Source organism: Paramormyrops kingsleyae, chromosome 1 (assembly GCF_048594095.1).
Source record: "Paramormyrops kingsleyae isolate MSU_618 chromosome 1, PKINGS_0.4, whole genome shotgun sequence".
NCBI classification, from domain to species: Eukaryota; Metazoa; Chordata; class Actinopteri; order Osteoglossiformes; family Mormyridae; genus Paramormyrops; species Paramormyrops kingsleyae.
The window spans coordinates 13,317,355-13,334,302 of NC_132797.1; the positions used below are offsets into that span (position 1 = coordinate 13,317,355).

At 39.7% G+C, this 16,948-nt stretch overlaps 1 protein-coding gene across 2 annotated transcripts in view; it reads left to right on the forward strand.

Moving 5' to 3' along the window:
• The window catches only part of LOC111837922 (protein O-mannosyl-transferase TMTC2-like), a 57,721-nt gene that overhangs the window by 15,680 nt on the left and 25,093 nt on the right, over positions 1–16,948 (forward strand). The window contains exon 2 of one of the 2 annotated variants that reach the window (XM_023800388.2): positions 8,957–9,527. The exons of the other annotated variant lie outside the window; for it this stretch is intronic. Coding sequence (XP_023656156.1) covers positions 8,957–9,527 — 571 coding nt within the window. The remainder of the gene's footprint in view (positions 1–8,956; positions 9,528–16,948) is intronic. 2 annotated transcript variants of the gene reach the window in all.

Sequence of the window (16,948 nt, forward strand, 5' to 3'; positions counted from 1 at the left end):
TCTGCAGTATTCAGTTGCAGTTTAGTGCAGTTTTATAGCGCAGCTGGAGGAAAACCTTCTCCACGGCATGTCCAAGGTAAATCGTTTCCAGTCGAGGCTTGCAAAACTCGCAAAGCATAGATTTGCGTGAATACTGCACAACAGCTCTTATGGTTGGAAATACTTCCCTTACTAGGTCACGTTTTGCATAGTTCATACAAGCCTTGAACCGCTGATGCTGTGATAGACTGCAATAGCAGAGTCAGCAAATAATACCCGTAAGCCTTCTCGCACCTCCTCTGAAAACGTGTCTTCATAGTCCCTTAAAGCATGCAGTGTGGATTACAATCTGACAATCTTGGCACTGGTTTGGGTTCATTTATATTTTACAGAAGGGATTTTTTGATGTTTTTGATAGAGAAAAAAAATGTTCCTTTGAATTATATATTTTTTTAAAGAAAAACCACTATTTTGACAAATTTCACAAATAATTTATTATTTAAGCCATAATTATGAAAAAGTGAAGCATTTCCTAAGTTAAATTTGTTAAGAATGAGGGACAATTAATGAGCGATTTCGGAGAAATAAATTTTTTTTTTCATGTTTGTAAGTGGTACAAGTTTTGGTGTTGTTTTGTGCATGTGAATCATGGTTAATTGATGGAAATTTAAGTGAACATTTCAACATGTTGGCAATCTGAAGAGCACATAATGCCTCTCTGTATATATTTCCAGCATATGTCAAAACAAATTATACTTGATGACATTAGAGAGATTTTTTGGATAAAAACAGCGAGTTCCCTTTTCAACGTGCATGTAATATAATTTCCATTTGGATTCATATGAATTCTAATGAGGTACAAGTGGATTTAATACTATTTTGGGGTAGAATTTCTCTTTAATTACTGAAATCTGAAATGAAGGAACTTGCAAATGACCATTTTTGACAGTTTATGTCAAACTGGATTAGTTTTAAACAAGTATTCAATGAATATACTTTTTCAAAAATGTATAAATATTTCCTGAAGACTAGGCACTCACCCATTTTAAATACTTTAGCTTGTATTTCATGGTATCTGTATTCTGTGTATATATGTGCATACACATATACAGTATGTAGATATATGCATGTATGTGTGTATGGGCTATCACTATTGGTTATATCAATAATCAAGCAATCTACCAATTATTTGAGTAATCATATAATATAAAATAATATAATATAATATAATATGATAAATACATGGCAGGAACAAAATATGGTAGGGTGCACACTCATTCACACATACTGTCATTGTAGGCACTCCAGTTGATTTGAGTTACATGTTTCTGGACAGTGGGAGGAAACCGGAGAAACTACCGAAAAGCCACACCCACGGGCAGGGGCGCCGCAAGGGGGAGGAAAGATGGGGCAATTCCAAGGGCCCCGGACTGAACGGGGCCCTAAAAATGAGGAAAATAACTGAATTTGTGTGAACTAGAGGGCCCAATATGATATTCTTTCATGGGACCCAAAATCTTTAGACATGGTTAATATGCAGACTCCACACACACACAAGGTGGCGCTGTGCAGCGACAGTGCTGTACCCACTGCGACACTGTGCTGTACCCACTGCGACACTGTGCTGTACCCACTGCAACACTGTGCCATGGCTTGCACAATGTACAATGTTAATATTAACAAGGCATTTCATGCACATCGCAAGGATAGTCTGCTGGGTTCACTTCAAACCATCAATAAGTTGTTCTAAAACATTTTTGGTCAGTCATAGAAAACAAAATTTAGGAAGGTTTGCAATTTTAATAATGGTTAATCTTTTATCATTGCACATCTTTCATCTTTCAGTATTGTCTAGTATTGAGCTTTGTGTCAATAATATACCACCAAATTATTTGACATACTTTGATGGTAGATAGTTTCTGTTTGGTTATACGGTTAATTTTAAACTGAAATATTGCAAAAACTTTAAATATGGCGACGTGAACTGTTTCCAATATCGTTCAGCCCTGTTCAAAGATATGGTACGCTCAGAAAAATCTTACAGGTTATGCAACGTATTGTGTAATATGATGTGGCAAAGTGGTAGGACTATAACCTTAGTTATAACAGCAATTGTTTTGACAGAGAAAGGAAATAAAGCAAAATGATTTAAGTCAAAGGGATGGCAAAGACAGGCTAGGCTACACCGAGAGGCTAAATGGTGCGTATGTATGGCTAACCTCGCATTATTGGGTGAGTCCATCGAACCAGAATGCCTTCTTTTAAGATGTGTTTGTATTGTATTCATGCTGTGGTGATTTTTATGTTCTGCTTTGCATCTGACAGATGGCTGCATTTTCATTTAGTTTTCATGTGAAGTGCTTCCACTCAACTGATGTTTTTGCTCTTTATTTTGATCCTCATGCCCCCTGCAATCTAGAAGGAAAATATTAATCAGTTCTTTATAATAATCAAGTTTAATCAAGTAATTGTGATATACGTATAATATAATATTATATGTAATATATATAGAAAGACAGTTTGTTTCTACATTTAGCTTTTATAATTTTTATAATTTATAATTAGCTGAGAAAGGTTAATAAATAAAAAGATCACAGTAAAAGAGTTATTAGTATTAGTATTAGTGAAAATGAAAAATACATTGATTGCCCTACCATACTTTAGTTTGCTATTATTTTCTATGTCTACCTAGGCTTGGGAATTATCACCTTTATTGGGTGAGCATTTCATTCTATCCCGTATCTGCTTGTTTGGTGAACAACAAAATTTGCACTAACAAAAATTTCAGCATTGAACTGACTTGTGAAACGATGACACAACCATGTTGTGATGCAGCAACCATGACACTAACTGAAGGGAATATGATGGATGGGTGACTGAATGACATTCTAAGTGCACAGGAAATAACAGCAATGGGGTAAATGTCAACAGAGCACCTGTCTGTAAGGTTGATGTCCTTCAGAAAGCTGTTGGAAACTTGCTAACACATTATGACATCAGACGAGTTCTTTAGAAGCCCAGGTCCTCACAGCATCAGCCTCCAGTAGCAGAATCTAACTGGACATGAATCACTAACGTCATTATATACAGAGATAATCCTGGTGTGTGTGTGTGTGTGTGTGTATGTGTCTTTTCGTGAAATTGTAAATGTCTGTATGTGTCAGTGATAATGATGACATGGTAACATTAGAGTGATGTTAGAGGAGTGTCATCTTTTTTCAACACTGGACATCACAAGAACTATAATTTCTGAAGTCCATCAGCTAACAGAGTAAGAAAATCTGATGGACTTGGTGAAGTGAACAGCGGTGGGCCGATGGCTGCCTGTTCTGAAGTGCCACACCCCTCTTACATGTGGAGGGCACATTAGTAATAGAGCATATTTACAGGGTTGCAGAACTCAAGATGGGTCAGGAAATATGCTCACCTATGGCAGCATGTTCTCAGTGTATAAAAGATAAAGGGGGTAGAGAATATGGACTGGATGACAGAATTCTTCCTGTAAAGATTTAAACAGCATGATGTCCTTATTAATGTCATTAACTTATAAATTACGGTAAGATCTGTAAAACAGTCAGTCATGGGCTTAAAAGCTACAGACCAATGATAGATATATAGTTGGTTAATCAGTTCATGGAAGCTCTGCAGCGTCTTCAAGGCGTCATGAGCTTTTTTGTGGTAGAGAAGGAACATTTGGTGATTTACTTCTGAGTATTATTTTAAGGCATAAGACAAAACGATCAACTGACTCTGCAACTGCTTCTAAGCCATGGATTCTTTTTCTGGAAGTTTTTCTGTTTTTATTCCTCCATTTTTGATATTGATATGGAGAAAAACTGCTTAGGACATGTGGGTATGTGGAAGAAGCTTGGTGACCCAGAGGGATCCTTACGGGAGCAGTTGTTGGTAAGAAACCTGGGTAACAGGAGGGAGGCCTGTTCCGGGGCTCGACCAGAAAGATCAAAGTGCAGACGACCCCCTGTACTGGAGGACATATTTATGAGACATGCTGTTCCATATACATGTCACTGGCTTCAACTCTATTATTGGCTTTATACCTTGTATCATCTATGAGTTACGTGCCACTGGGGGTTAGACTATAATGAACGAATGGTATCAAATATGTCACTTCTGTCGAATTTACAACCTATACTGGCCGTGTGGCGAAATGTACTTATTTCTTAGATGCAGGCTCAGCCAGTTTCTGGAGCAATCGGGGGTTAAGGGTCTTGCTCAGGGGCCCAATGAAATAGGACTTGAACAGGCAACCTTCCAATCACAGCCCCAGCATCCTAACCCACTAAGCTGCACACCACCCACAGTATGGCATTCATCATATATTGCAAAGTTTTCAATGTTAACTGCCCAACCTGTTTAGTATATATCAGTATGTATACTGACTATTTAGTATATACACTCACCTAAAGGATTATTAGGAACACCATACTAATACGGTGTTTGACCCCCTTTCGCCTTCAGAACTGCCTTAATTCTACGTGGCATTGATTCAACAAGGTGCTGAAAGCATTCTTTAGAAATGTTGGCCCATATTGATAGGATAGCATCTTGCAGTTGATGGAGATTTGTGGGATGCACATCCAGGGCACGAAGCTCCCATTCCACCACATCCCAAAGATGCTCTATTGGGTTGAGATCTGGTGACTGTGGGGGCCATTTTAATACAGTGAACTCATTGTCATGTTCTAGAAACCAATTTGAAATGATTCAAGCTTTGTGACATGGTGCATTATCCTGCTGGAAGTAGCCATCAGAGGATGGGTACATGGTGGTCATAAAGGGATGGACATGGTCAGAAACAATGCTCAGGTAGGCCGTGGCATTTAAACGATGCCCAATTGGCACTAAGGGACCTAAAGTGTCCCAAGAAAACATCCCCCACACCATTACACCACTACCACCAGCCTGCACAGTGGTAACAAGGCATGATGGATCCATGTTCTCATTCTGTTTACGCCAAATTCTGACTCTACCATTTGAATGTCTCAACAGAAATCGAGACTCATCAGACCAGGCAACATTTTTCCAGTCTTCAACTGTCCAATTTTGGTGAGCTCGTGCAAATTGTAGCCTCTTTTTCCTATTTGTAGTGGAGATGAGTGGTACCCAGTGGGGTTTTCTGCTGTTGTAGCCCATCCGCCTCAAGGTTGTGCGTGTTGTGGCTTCACAAATGCTTTGCTGCATACATCGGTTGTAACGAGTGGTTATTTCAGTCAAAGTTGCTCTTCTATCAGCTTGAATCAGTCAGCCCATTCTCCTCTGACCTCTAGCATCAACAAGGCATTTTCGCCCACAGGACTGCCACATACTGGATGTTTTTCCCTTTGCACACCATTCTTTGTAAACCCTAGAAATGGTTGTGCGTGAAAATCCCAGTAACTGAGCAGATTGTGAAATACTCAGACCGGCCCGTCTGGCACCAACAACCATGCCACGCTCACAATTGCTTAAATCACCTTTCTTTCCCATTCTGACATTCAGTTTGGAGTTCAGGAGATTGTCTTGACCAGGACCACACCCCTAAATGCATTGAAGCAACTGCCATGTGATTGGTTGATTAGATAATAGCATTAATGAGAAATTGAACTGGTGTTCCTAATAATCCTTTAGGTGAGTGTATATTGTCCTCATGTACTTTAGTGCAAAATTCATGTGCAATAAATAGCCGCCACATGTGTTGCTGCTCTAATACAGGTTTCTTTGCTCACACCTCCTGCCCCATGGCTGAAAACTGGAGGCAGTCGATCTGTTTTCATTTATTCTCTCTAGCATGACGGAGCACTAATTTCTCCAGTGTAAATCATCTAGCTGTAACAGGTTGAGGTGAAGCTATCGGCATGTTTGACATTATGAAGAGGAAGGACTCGATTTAATTAAATTCAGACACGGAACCACCGGGAACGTAAATAATGCAGTTGTAGGTGAATTCTGTAACTAACATTTAAGTGATGATGACTGAACCATTTTATTTAAGAAGGACAAACCAAGTACCAGTGGGTCATCGTTTATATATGCTGCAGTGGTCTATTTCCATCAATGGCTTCGCTGTTAGAAGACTCCTGTTAGAAGCTTGCTGATGAGTGATCAACTCTCAATTGAGAAAATTCCAAACCTTACTCAGTGTATTTTTTGTTGTTTTTGAGATGAGACCGCCAATGACCTGAAGTCAGGCTTCCTTATCATATATTACAGTACTGGGCCCCAAAACTCACTCAGTCCTCATGTAAGCTAATGAAGGGCTTTAACTAAGTCAACAGAAACTTTACTGAATCCATGTTCCGTGGACTGAGTAAGTTTTGTAACTTTGCGCTTCAATTACAGAGAATAATGAATTCACAATAAAGGCGAATCCGTGCGGGGTGTATCCTGATGATCATTCCTGAGTCTATTTAAAGCTTAAGAATCACAATTATTTGAGTAATAGATGCCTTCATTTTATAAACGCCCCCAGAATCAACTAGATATAACAGCAATCCAAAAATGATGCCTGTTGATATTGTTATTACCATTATACTGTATATCGGTTACATGAATGCTTTAAATAGATATTTTCCAGCTACGATTTCCAGGTTTCGTGTCAGTTCTGTAAAATCCTTAATTAATCACTACAGACGTCCATTTCCATTGTTTCTTCTGTAGCAGAATGCCTTTACATTCCGTGAATTGGAATGTTATTCAGACCTCAGTGCCACATGGATTGGAATTCCATTCAGAACTCTATGTGACATGGTTTGGAATGTCATTCAGACCTCTGTGTCACATGGAGTGGAATGTCATTCAGCCTTCTATGCCACATTGATTGGAATGCCATTCATTTATCCATCCTATGGATTTGAATGTCATCCAGTCATATAAAGTAGACAGCCAAGTACGTAAGATAACAGGCATTTTATAGGTGGCTTTGGATATAACGGACCGTTTTGCCAGGTCCCTTGAAGTCCGTTGTAACTGGATTTTACTGTATATTTATGTATGTATGTCCGTGACATGTAAGGGGAATAATGTTGGTCTGGGACCAACTAGCTATTACAACACCAGAAATATACTTTAGTGGAAAGCCCAGAAGATTATCTCTTCCTTTAACAGCAGGCTCAACCCAGCTTGGAAAGTAAGCTGAGAGAGATTTCAGTGTATGGGTTTAACTAAAGTCTGAAATGTGTGGCTGTCATTCTTTTTACTGTGCTCTGGAAACTTCACTTGACTGCGAGGTATTTTCAGGGCATCATGGAGATGAGTGCTTGCATCCCAGTGACACGTTGAGGACGGTATGCAAGGGGACAGGGATATCATCTGACATCAGACCCAGAGCAAGCTTCAGTCCCAGACCAACATTATTCCCCTTACATGTCACGGACATACATACATACATACATAAATATACAGTAAAACCCAATTATAACGGACTTCAAGGGACCTGGAAAAATGGTCCGTTGTATCCAAAGTCCGTTACATCCAGAGTTGCTGTTTGCCCAGAACACAACTACAGGACACCATTTACTCATGCCACACCCCAGCAGACACACTTGTCGTATAGATTATTATATTGTACATGTAGTAATCCAACTTTACCTGACCAGATGCGTGACTATTAATAATCCCGACTACGTATCTGCGCTGGATATCACCGGCACACCATACACCTTGTAGGCGGAGCCTGCATGTCCATTATAGCCCAACAAAACTACAGCTAAAAGCGGCCCTGGGGACCAAATTGTCCGTTATAAGCGAAATTCCATTATGTTAGTATGGGATTTATTAGATTGTATGCCCACATTTGATACTTCTAGTTGACATGTGGTCTGGTACAAACCAGCAGAAGGGCTACTGTGGCACAAATGGTGGATGATTTTAATGGTGGTCATGGGAGTGATGTGTCACCATACATATAACACCCATCCTTTCAGAAAGAGTTTCTCCTGTTTTTTTCCACAAAAATGGGCAACCAGACAACAAAGAGAGTAATCGATCAGCCGGAGGAGACTCAAGCAGCAGTTTGCAGCAGCTGTAGTAAAGCAGGGAGACGGATGAACCAGCACCCCACTGAAACACCAGCTAAATCTCAATCTGAGACAGCATGTGATATTTAATCCAAGGTGGCTTTGGGGACACTTGCTTCTCTCTCAATGAATTGGCAATTTCCTCCTGAGATTCTAACAATGGTGCATATAACACATTTAAAAAGGTACCATTTTCCACTTGCAGTTCATACAGTCATAAATGAAAGCACAAGAATGCTGCCTTTGAAAAATAGAGTAATAAAAATGCAATTAAAATGAAAAAGAAACTATTACTAACCTCATGGCATGTTTGTGGGAATAATCAAAGGGCAGGCAAGGCTTGTTAAACTCTGCCTTTCACAGCCTTCTTTTATGTAGCTGGTGAAAGGAAAAACTTTTTAGTGTCGAACCGGAGTGATGTCGCTGGCAAATTATGAATCCCATTTTTTCATAAATGTACATATTAGAATGTAATATAAACTTACAACATACTGATTAAAATGAACAATGTAGCTGTTTAAAAATGATAATGTTACCATAATCCATAAAGTTATTGCTATCCATAATACCCCCTTAAATTAATTCACTTCTAAATGCAAGCTGCTTTTTCATAGACGCCGTCTTCAAAGCCACGGGTGCCGTCATCTTTGCAACTGCTGCTGTGTTTTTTCTGCTTTGATGTAATGTCTTTAGAATTTGCACATTTCTTTCGTGATAAATGATGTCTCTACATCTGCTCCATTTGATATTAACTGCTATATATTCTTAAACTTCAGCAATGTGCGCAGGATAGGCTGATTATATATAATTAAGTCCCCTTTTCCAAAAGCTTACTTATAAACATATTATATTCCTATAACAACCCTGCTAAGTTTACTGGTTTTATTCTTGCATTTTCTTATGAATATCATTTGGCCCTTGGTTTCATAAATTCAGCTCATCATATTACTGCTTTTTCGCAGCCGTGTGATCAAAACCAATCAGGACTTGCTCCCAGAAACTCCCTGGATCAACATCTTTTACGATGACTTCTGGGGGACCCTCCTCACCCATAGTGGCAGCCACAAGTCGTACCGGCCCCTCTGCACCCTGTCCTTCCGCCTGAACCATGCCCTGGGTGGTCTAGATCCCTGGGGCTACCATTTGGTCAATGTGGTGCTCCACAGCTTCGTCACCGGCCTTTTTGCCAGCCTGTCCCGCCTCCTGCTGGGCGAGAGCCGCTGGACCTTGCTGGCCGGCCTGCTGTTCGCCTCTCATCCCGCGCACACTGAGGCGGTCGCGGGAGTGGTCGGCCGGGCCGACGTGGGCGCGGCGCTCTTCTTCCTGTCGTCTCTGAGGTGCTACTCGCAGCACTGTGCCACGAGGCCGTGCTCGGCCTGGCACTGGGCCCTGCTGCTGGGCAGCCTGGTCTGCGCGGCCTGCAGCATGCTGTGGAAGGAACAAGGGGTCACCGTGCTGGCTGTGGCTGCCGCCTACGACTTCTTCATCTTCCACCGGCTCAAGCTTCGCCAGATCGCAGTCCTCCTTTTTAAGGTATCTTCAGCTTTTTATGATTTTGTCTTTTCTGCATCATAAAAGTTGTTTACATGTGTAAAAACAGCTGCTGGTATTAGGATCTTAATTTGGTTGCACAGTATAAGTAGATCATGTTGCTAAATCTTATAGCAGAGGGAAACTTAAATGAACCTGAAACACCTGGATCTCCATTAAAAGATTATTTCTCTTGCTCTTGTTCCATCTCTGCTGGCTCTACCCTTAAAGGACAAAGTTCTTAGTTTTGTCCTGTGACCCTGACCAGGATAAGCAGTTAGGGAATGGATGGATGGACAATTATTGTGCCATAAGCCAATGTGTTTTCATGCACAGTAACAACTGTCCAACATTTTTTTACACGAGGTTTACTCCATGGTTAGCAGTAGCAATATCTTCTCATCTTCTTCTAAGACCTGTATATTAATGTGACCATCACAAGTATTTAGTAATTTCCATGTTAAATTATGCCTGCATTTATCTGGCCAGTTTCAAGAGCAGGGCTTGTTTCCTCTCTCACGATACCAAGGACAACCTGAGAGGAACATCGATTTTTTTTTTTATGTTCAGCAAACATGGAGGGTTACTTTTCATGCTATTGGATGGGTTTAAAGCACTCAAAGCCTGAAGCTGAGTGCAAATCACCGTAGAGGATTAACGGCAATTAACGATGCGCCAGGGAACATTTGCTGCTTTAATGCAGCGCATAAGATAGATAGATAGATAGATAGATAGATAGGTAGGTAGGTAGGTAGGTAGGTAGGTAGGTGGATGGATGGATGGATGCTGTGCTTAGCGCCACCAGCTGATTCCTTATCATTTTGGAGGCATATATTTAATCTCAATTCCCACATAATGCTACTTTGGTTCCTTCAACAGCTCATTAGCACCTGAAGCTATACATTTGTCTGCAGTCATTTATTCCCTTCCTCATCTTTGCTGGGCCTTCCACAGGTCTCTTGTGCACTTCCGTTTCTGTTTTCTTCCTAATCAACTTCTGATTTTTCAGATCTGTCCCAGTTCTATGATCTGCTTCACACAGGCAGTGTAATCGTTTGCAGCATCCTGATAATCCGCACAGCTCTTCAATTAGCCTGGCAATCTGACAAATTCTAGTTCAGAGAAATGATTTCTCCAGAAGTAAATAGGACGCCTAATAGCTTCCTGGAATATATTAACGAGGAGTAATTGTTGTCCAGTAGATTTCTGGCTACATGTTTATTCTATGATGAATCATTGCTAGTGATTAACTGTCGCTGTTCAATAGATTAGAGTTTTCATCATGTATGCTATCATCTGTTGTTGGTTTTGTTTTCTTTCCCAGAGGAAGCTCAGTAGAACTAAGGTGAGTGAGTACAGGAACCTCTTTTTCAACCAGTCATGTCTGCTGCCTTATTAAGGTTCTCCTTGCTGACAGAGCAGTTGACCACACTGGTGGTTCATCGTGTTATTGCTATTACTTTTCCCCCCAGCCAAGCAATTATGACCCGAATCCTCCAATGTGCCGAAGGCTACCGTCACCTTCTCCAAGTGTCATGGTCAATTTCGTTCCCAAAATAATGTTACCTACCTGTGCAGTATGCATGTCATTATTGTGCCTGCCGACGCAATACAGGCAGTCCCCGAGTTACAAACAAAATCCAGGTTGAATATCTTTAATTAAAATTTGTGAGTAAATCAGAACAGGTACATATAGTTCTTATTTAGCGTCAAAATGTTTGTATTCATACACAGTAGGCTTATATATGTTACCTTTCTACGCAAGTAAAACACTTAGTAAACACTTCTAATTACACTAAAACTTCTTACAAATAATAATACAGTAATAATTAAAGTGACAACATACGGTACTGTACTGCACCTCAAGCTGATGAACCGCTGAAGCGGCGCAATGTTTTCATGAGCGTCACAAAATAGTGTGTGTTTGTTATTATCAGGGATGGACATAGACTAACTGGCACACAAGTACGCAATCACCTTTAAAAACGATACATGCGACAATCGATTGTGGTAACAGTGTAAAGGCTTAATTGCGCTGATATGAAAACACACATATATATATATATATATAATCTTTATATGCTAACTCGACTTCATTTGAGGTGTTCAGGTTAAAATGCAAGGTAATTTCTTGTCATAGCAGTGCACATGCACATAAAATAAGTAAACATTTGCTTTTTTTACAAACAATCGATTGTCGTACGTATCATTTTTAAAGGTGAATGCGTACTTGCGTACCAGCTATGTCCATCCCTGGCTGTTATGAACCTTTGTATTCAACTCTGATTTTTAGTATAATGGTCCGGAAGTTGGACGTTCTTAACATGACATTAAAAAAATAAGAGATCACTCTGTATTTAAAAAAAATCGACATTATTAAATCCTGGTTTAATCCTGGTTCTGCTGGCTGAAGCTACGCTGAGCAGCAGGTTGCTTCCAGGTTCAAATTTTCTAAGACAGCAGTTCACATGAATAAGGTGAAGCAGGAGACACTGGGAACGACCAGAAACCAGCCAGGTAATGGGCTTAAGCAACTTTCTAATGCCAAAGATAATTAAATTATCTGGCAGTGCCTCATAAATGAGTAGATGCCCTGAAGTGACCTTCAAAAGGAATAGGAAGGTGTGACTTGCAGTGCTACATACAGTATAGGCTAATTCACGGATGCACACCCATAAACTGAGAAATGAGTGAAAAAAAGTGCTGTGGTCTCTTAATTTTTCCAGGGCTGTATATGTCAGCATGGATGGGTGATAACTGCTGTGGTGGGTGGACAAAGACTTAAAGCATATGACTCCTGGCTTCTCATCAGCTATAGATGTGGAAGGAACAGGACCAACTGTGTTAATTAGGAAGAAAAAAAAATAACAGAGCCTGCATATCTCCAGCCTCCCTCTCACCCGTCTAGTGCTTGAACGGACTGCCCAAAAATGCCAGAGCAAGTCAAGGTCAAAACAGTGCTTTTCACATGCCCAAGGCTGAAGCAGAAAACATGTTTACTTGATGGCGTGCCTCGCAACCCAAATGAGGAAGTCATAAGGGCTGACATGCTGAAACTGAAGAGTCTTTTTATAGTCAGGCTCCACTGACCTCTAATTAACAGAAAAGTTTAATTATAATGTCATTCAGCAAACACAGTCAACAGGGGAAGGCTAAACTATGAAGAAATGCAGTGAAAAAGATACAAAGAAAGGAACGGGTACGCACTGGGCTTATCAAGTCAGATTGTACTCTACACATGTTCCCTGGCTTCCCTTTTTAGGTAGAACTTGTACTGCATGTCCTGCAGAAGTTTCTGCCTCGGCTTTTGAAGACCCCATGTTTTTCTGAAGAGTTTTTCTTTCTTTTATTGCCTTTTTCTTGGGTTTTACTGCAGTAAGGGAAATCAAAATGGGCAGTTTTATATCCTCGGCGTCGAAGGAGAGCATGTAGATATCCATGCTGTTTATCAATCGCATTTGTTAGTTGACTTGGAGAGAAGAGTCCGCTCTCTGGGACAAAGTCATCCACTGCTGCTGGGTTGGAAGCCTGGCAGGTCCCGGCGAATGCAGTCCCACTGGATTATCAGTTGGTTCATATTCTCCAGCTGAACCATGGTTTGAGTTTCGTGACACAAGGGCCTTAATTAGCCCCCCCGGCCTCTGGTTCTACTTCAGTCTCACTCCAGAAGGTTTTACTACACATGTAACCAGCCTTATCGAGCACCCAATTACAGCCAAGACTTATTTTTTTCTGATCATGCATTACTTACAGATGCATCCTGTTTTTTTTCCATTTTAATTCACATTACTGGCTTATAAAAGCCTTTCATACTTATACTTAAATTCTTGAAGAAAAGAATGCTGGCATTGTGTATTGTTTTGTGTCCCATCAGGTAATAAAAGGCATAACAGATTGAATTATTTATTGCAGCTGGTTCTCTCTTAAATTTTTTTTTTGCTGTTGATCTGCAATGCATACCTTTAAACGGTTATTTAGCATGAAGCAACTTTTCCCAAAAAACATTTTTATGTCTGTGTTCTGACAGTAAGAAGCACGGCAGCTACACGCATTGCTGAGCTGTTGGTAACATGAGAAATACAGTCACATACAACAATGACATCATCACACAATGTCACACTTTCATGATGTAAAGGCAAATTGTCATTCTACATGTATAAAATGCATACATTTAAAAGCAAAGGCGAAACCTATGTTGGCATTTATGGTATGTTGAGATTTATTCTTTTTCTGCTAGTTGTGTTGTTAAGTAATTATTTACGTGATTTACAGCTTAATTATTATTCATTTTATTCATGTTATTTTTTCGCTTTAAAAAACAGATCTTATCTTGTCATTTGTTATAATAAATGGTTTAACAACATTGTTTCAGCCTAATATGGAAACAAAATGAAAAAAAAATTGTGAGCATTTATTCGGATGATTAATTTCCATGTAAAATGTTTTTTTTTTTTCTTTTAAATGTCGCAGCCCGACACGGTCCTCTAGTCGCATCCAAGGTCCTCTGCTTCATTGGGGCTTTATCTAGAGGAATGCTGGTGTAGCCGTGGATAATGAGCTATCTCACTCTGGTTTGTATCCAAGGACATGCGGATACATGGGAACGCCAGAGACTTGGGGGGGGGAGGGGTCCTGGAAACAATCTGCTCACTCTGGACAGGATATTATTCCTTTTTATCTCTTTCCCTTATTCCAGTAAGCATATCTCCCATTGTCCCCTTTTTTACTATTTTCAATTACATTTGCTGCTGTATAATGCAGCTAAGCTGTGTGTGGGTAATGTATATACCATCGTTCTTTATGTGGGTACTATATATACCACTGTTCTTTATGTGGGTACTGTATATACCACCGTTCTTTATGTAGGTACTGTATATACCACTGTTCTTTATGTGGGTACTGTATATACCACCGTTCTTTATGTAGGTACTGTATATACCACCGTTCTTTATGTGGGTACTGTATATACCATCGTTCTTTATGGGACATAACACACCGTTGGTGTAGCTTTGATGGCACAAAAGTTGTATTGTTTCACACACTGTATTGTGTAATCTGGGGTTCTGTTAGCTGATGGACTGCCCTGGTCCAGTATTAAAACAGGTGGGGGGTTGGGGGGCAGAGATTTTCTCTGAAGCCAGAAATTCCCAGTTACCCCCGTGGTTGGATTCAAAAACATATAAATTTGCCATGGCATACAGTTACACGCAAACATAAATTTATATTACCGGTATATATTAATGTCATTTGAGATAATGATTACATCATGATTGCTATAGTAAATGTCTGACTGGGAAATCTCCCCTAGCCATTTGAACTCCAAAAAAAACTGTTAGAGGAAAGGAAAATGATTAGTGCACAAATTGGCAGTGCAATCCTGATACTCTGGGACAGTCAGTTCATGCTGACTCTATAAATTAGAAGTGAATTAAAATGGACTTTATCTTCTAAATGAACAATAATGTTTTCCTTGAAGAGTCTGGGACTGTTCTGTGAAATTCAATTGTGCACACCATCTCTGTGTTTAAATGTGCTTCCTTAGCTGATATAATTATAAAAAAAAAGAGAGAATTTTAGTGTGACCCTGACTTTGTGATTTTGTACTGTGCCTAAATAATATTTATGTTTATTGATTGTATTACAAAATAGTTTATGTTTGTAAACGTAAAGGTATTTGCCTACAAGGTTAACTGCAAGGTGTATGTGTGCAACGCTTAGTGATTTGAACCACTGGGACACACTGTATCATACACTGTGGTTGGAAGGTATTATAGTTAGTGAGTCAACAAGTAGGCCTGACATTAACTCAAGAAAGCAAATGACGGAGAAAGTGTCATTCATTCTGATACCCACCCAAGTGAAAGCTAGTATGCTAGAAACATACTGTAGAATCAGGAAACATGCATCCGATTATAATTTACGAATCATAAATGGAATTTTTCTAACTGACATCTTTGTCATTTTAGCATAATTTCTAGCACAAAAAGCATCCATAAACTTATACTGCAGTAGGCCACAAGCCAAGAAGCAGAGTGAACCATTCTCCTGATATAAAAACTTGTATGTTCTGCCCACTAACCTTCTGGATATCCGTTACTGGATGTCTCCAATAAGGACTCAAGACCTCTTTGATGGCAATAATTAGGGGTATGGGCGGGGGCGGGGGGATTGGGGCAGGACCTTAATTACGTGTGTGCCATTGCGGCTTACTCTGCAGGCACTAGACAGTAATGTGAAACAGAAGTGCTTGAGATGTCCAATTGCACTAAATGGACTTTTATTTTATGAGCGGGGGGGGGGCATGGATTATGGATTATTTTGACATTGAGGATCTCCATAGGTAGACTGAGAGTTGCTTTTGGCTAATGAAAAGCATTTCTTGGAGGGACACTTACTGTCTCCTAAAAAGCCTGAGACCTACGGCTTATTTTCCGACATATAAACCCCTTGAGTACTTGGCGTTTTCTTATGTGAATTCCATGCTTCTACATTGAGAGATATAGTACTGTAAAGAGACATGCACAATAGACCACAAATGGGGGGCGGGGTGCAAAGCTGGAACACAAAACCAAATGCAAATTTAAAAAACACCTTAACAAAAAAAAAAGAAAAAGAAAAAAAACAGAAACACAGAAAGAGTACATGATACAACGTGAATACAAAAGATAGGAAAACATTTGAAATCTTTAAAAAGCCAAACCTCAAAACAGCTCCACAGCAACACAAACAGAAAAATACATGAACAACAGGGTCTCCTTCAGTAACTCACCATCCTTTAGTTTTCAGCTCTGGGTTCTACAATAGTGGCTTTTTGCTTTAAAAAAAAGAAAAAGAAAAAAGAACTACAGTTTTTTGTACTGGTTATAATTTAAAAAGTGGCATTTATATTACTTTTGATCCCAGCTCTTGGAACGTGTAATTTGTGATTTCTAACAGGCAACCCGTGGATTTCTAAGAAGGTCTGATGGTACTGTGATCACTCATGTTGCATGCTCTCTCTCTCTTACTAACAGCCTCAGTAAAATCTCACTGAACATGGTAATTCTCAGCCTGCAATAAACATCTGTTCAGTCTCTCCACCTTGCGCTCTAACCGAATTCAAGATCAAACCTCACTCTGCTGGATATATTAATTTAATATTATAAATACATATTCGACTGCAATGATTTCTTGTTTCTCAATTATTTTTTTTCCCTAAGTATCAATATAAATTCACCTTTGAAGATTTGCTCTGAAGTATTTCCTGCCTCGTGTTTAATGAACTCGTACGGCAAGGATGTTGATCTTATCTTGTGTCTTTGATCTGATGTTGCAACTAATCATACCTGTTAGGCCGCTGTTAGACATTCTCCTATTTCCTCAGTGAAAAGTCTACCCATCAATAACTGTAAACCCTGCTTTTAGTCATTATTGAACCATCTAGC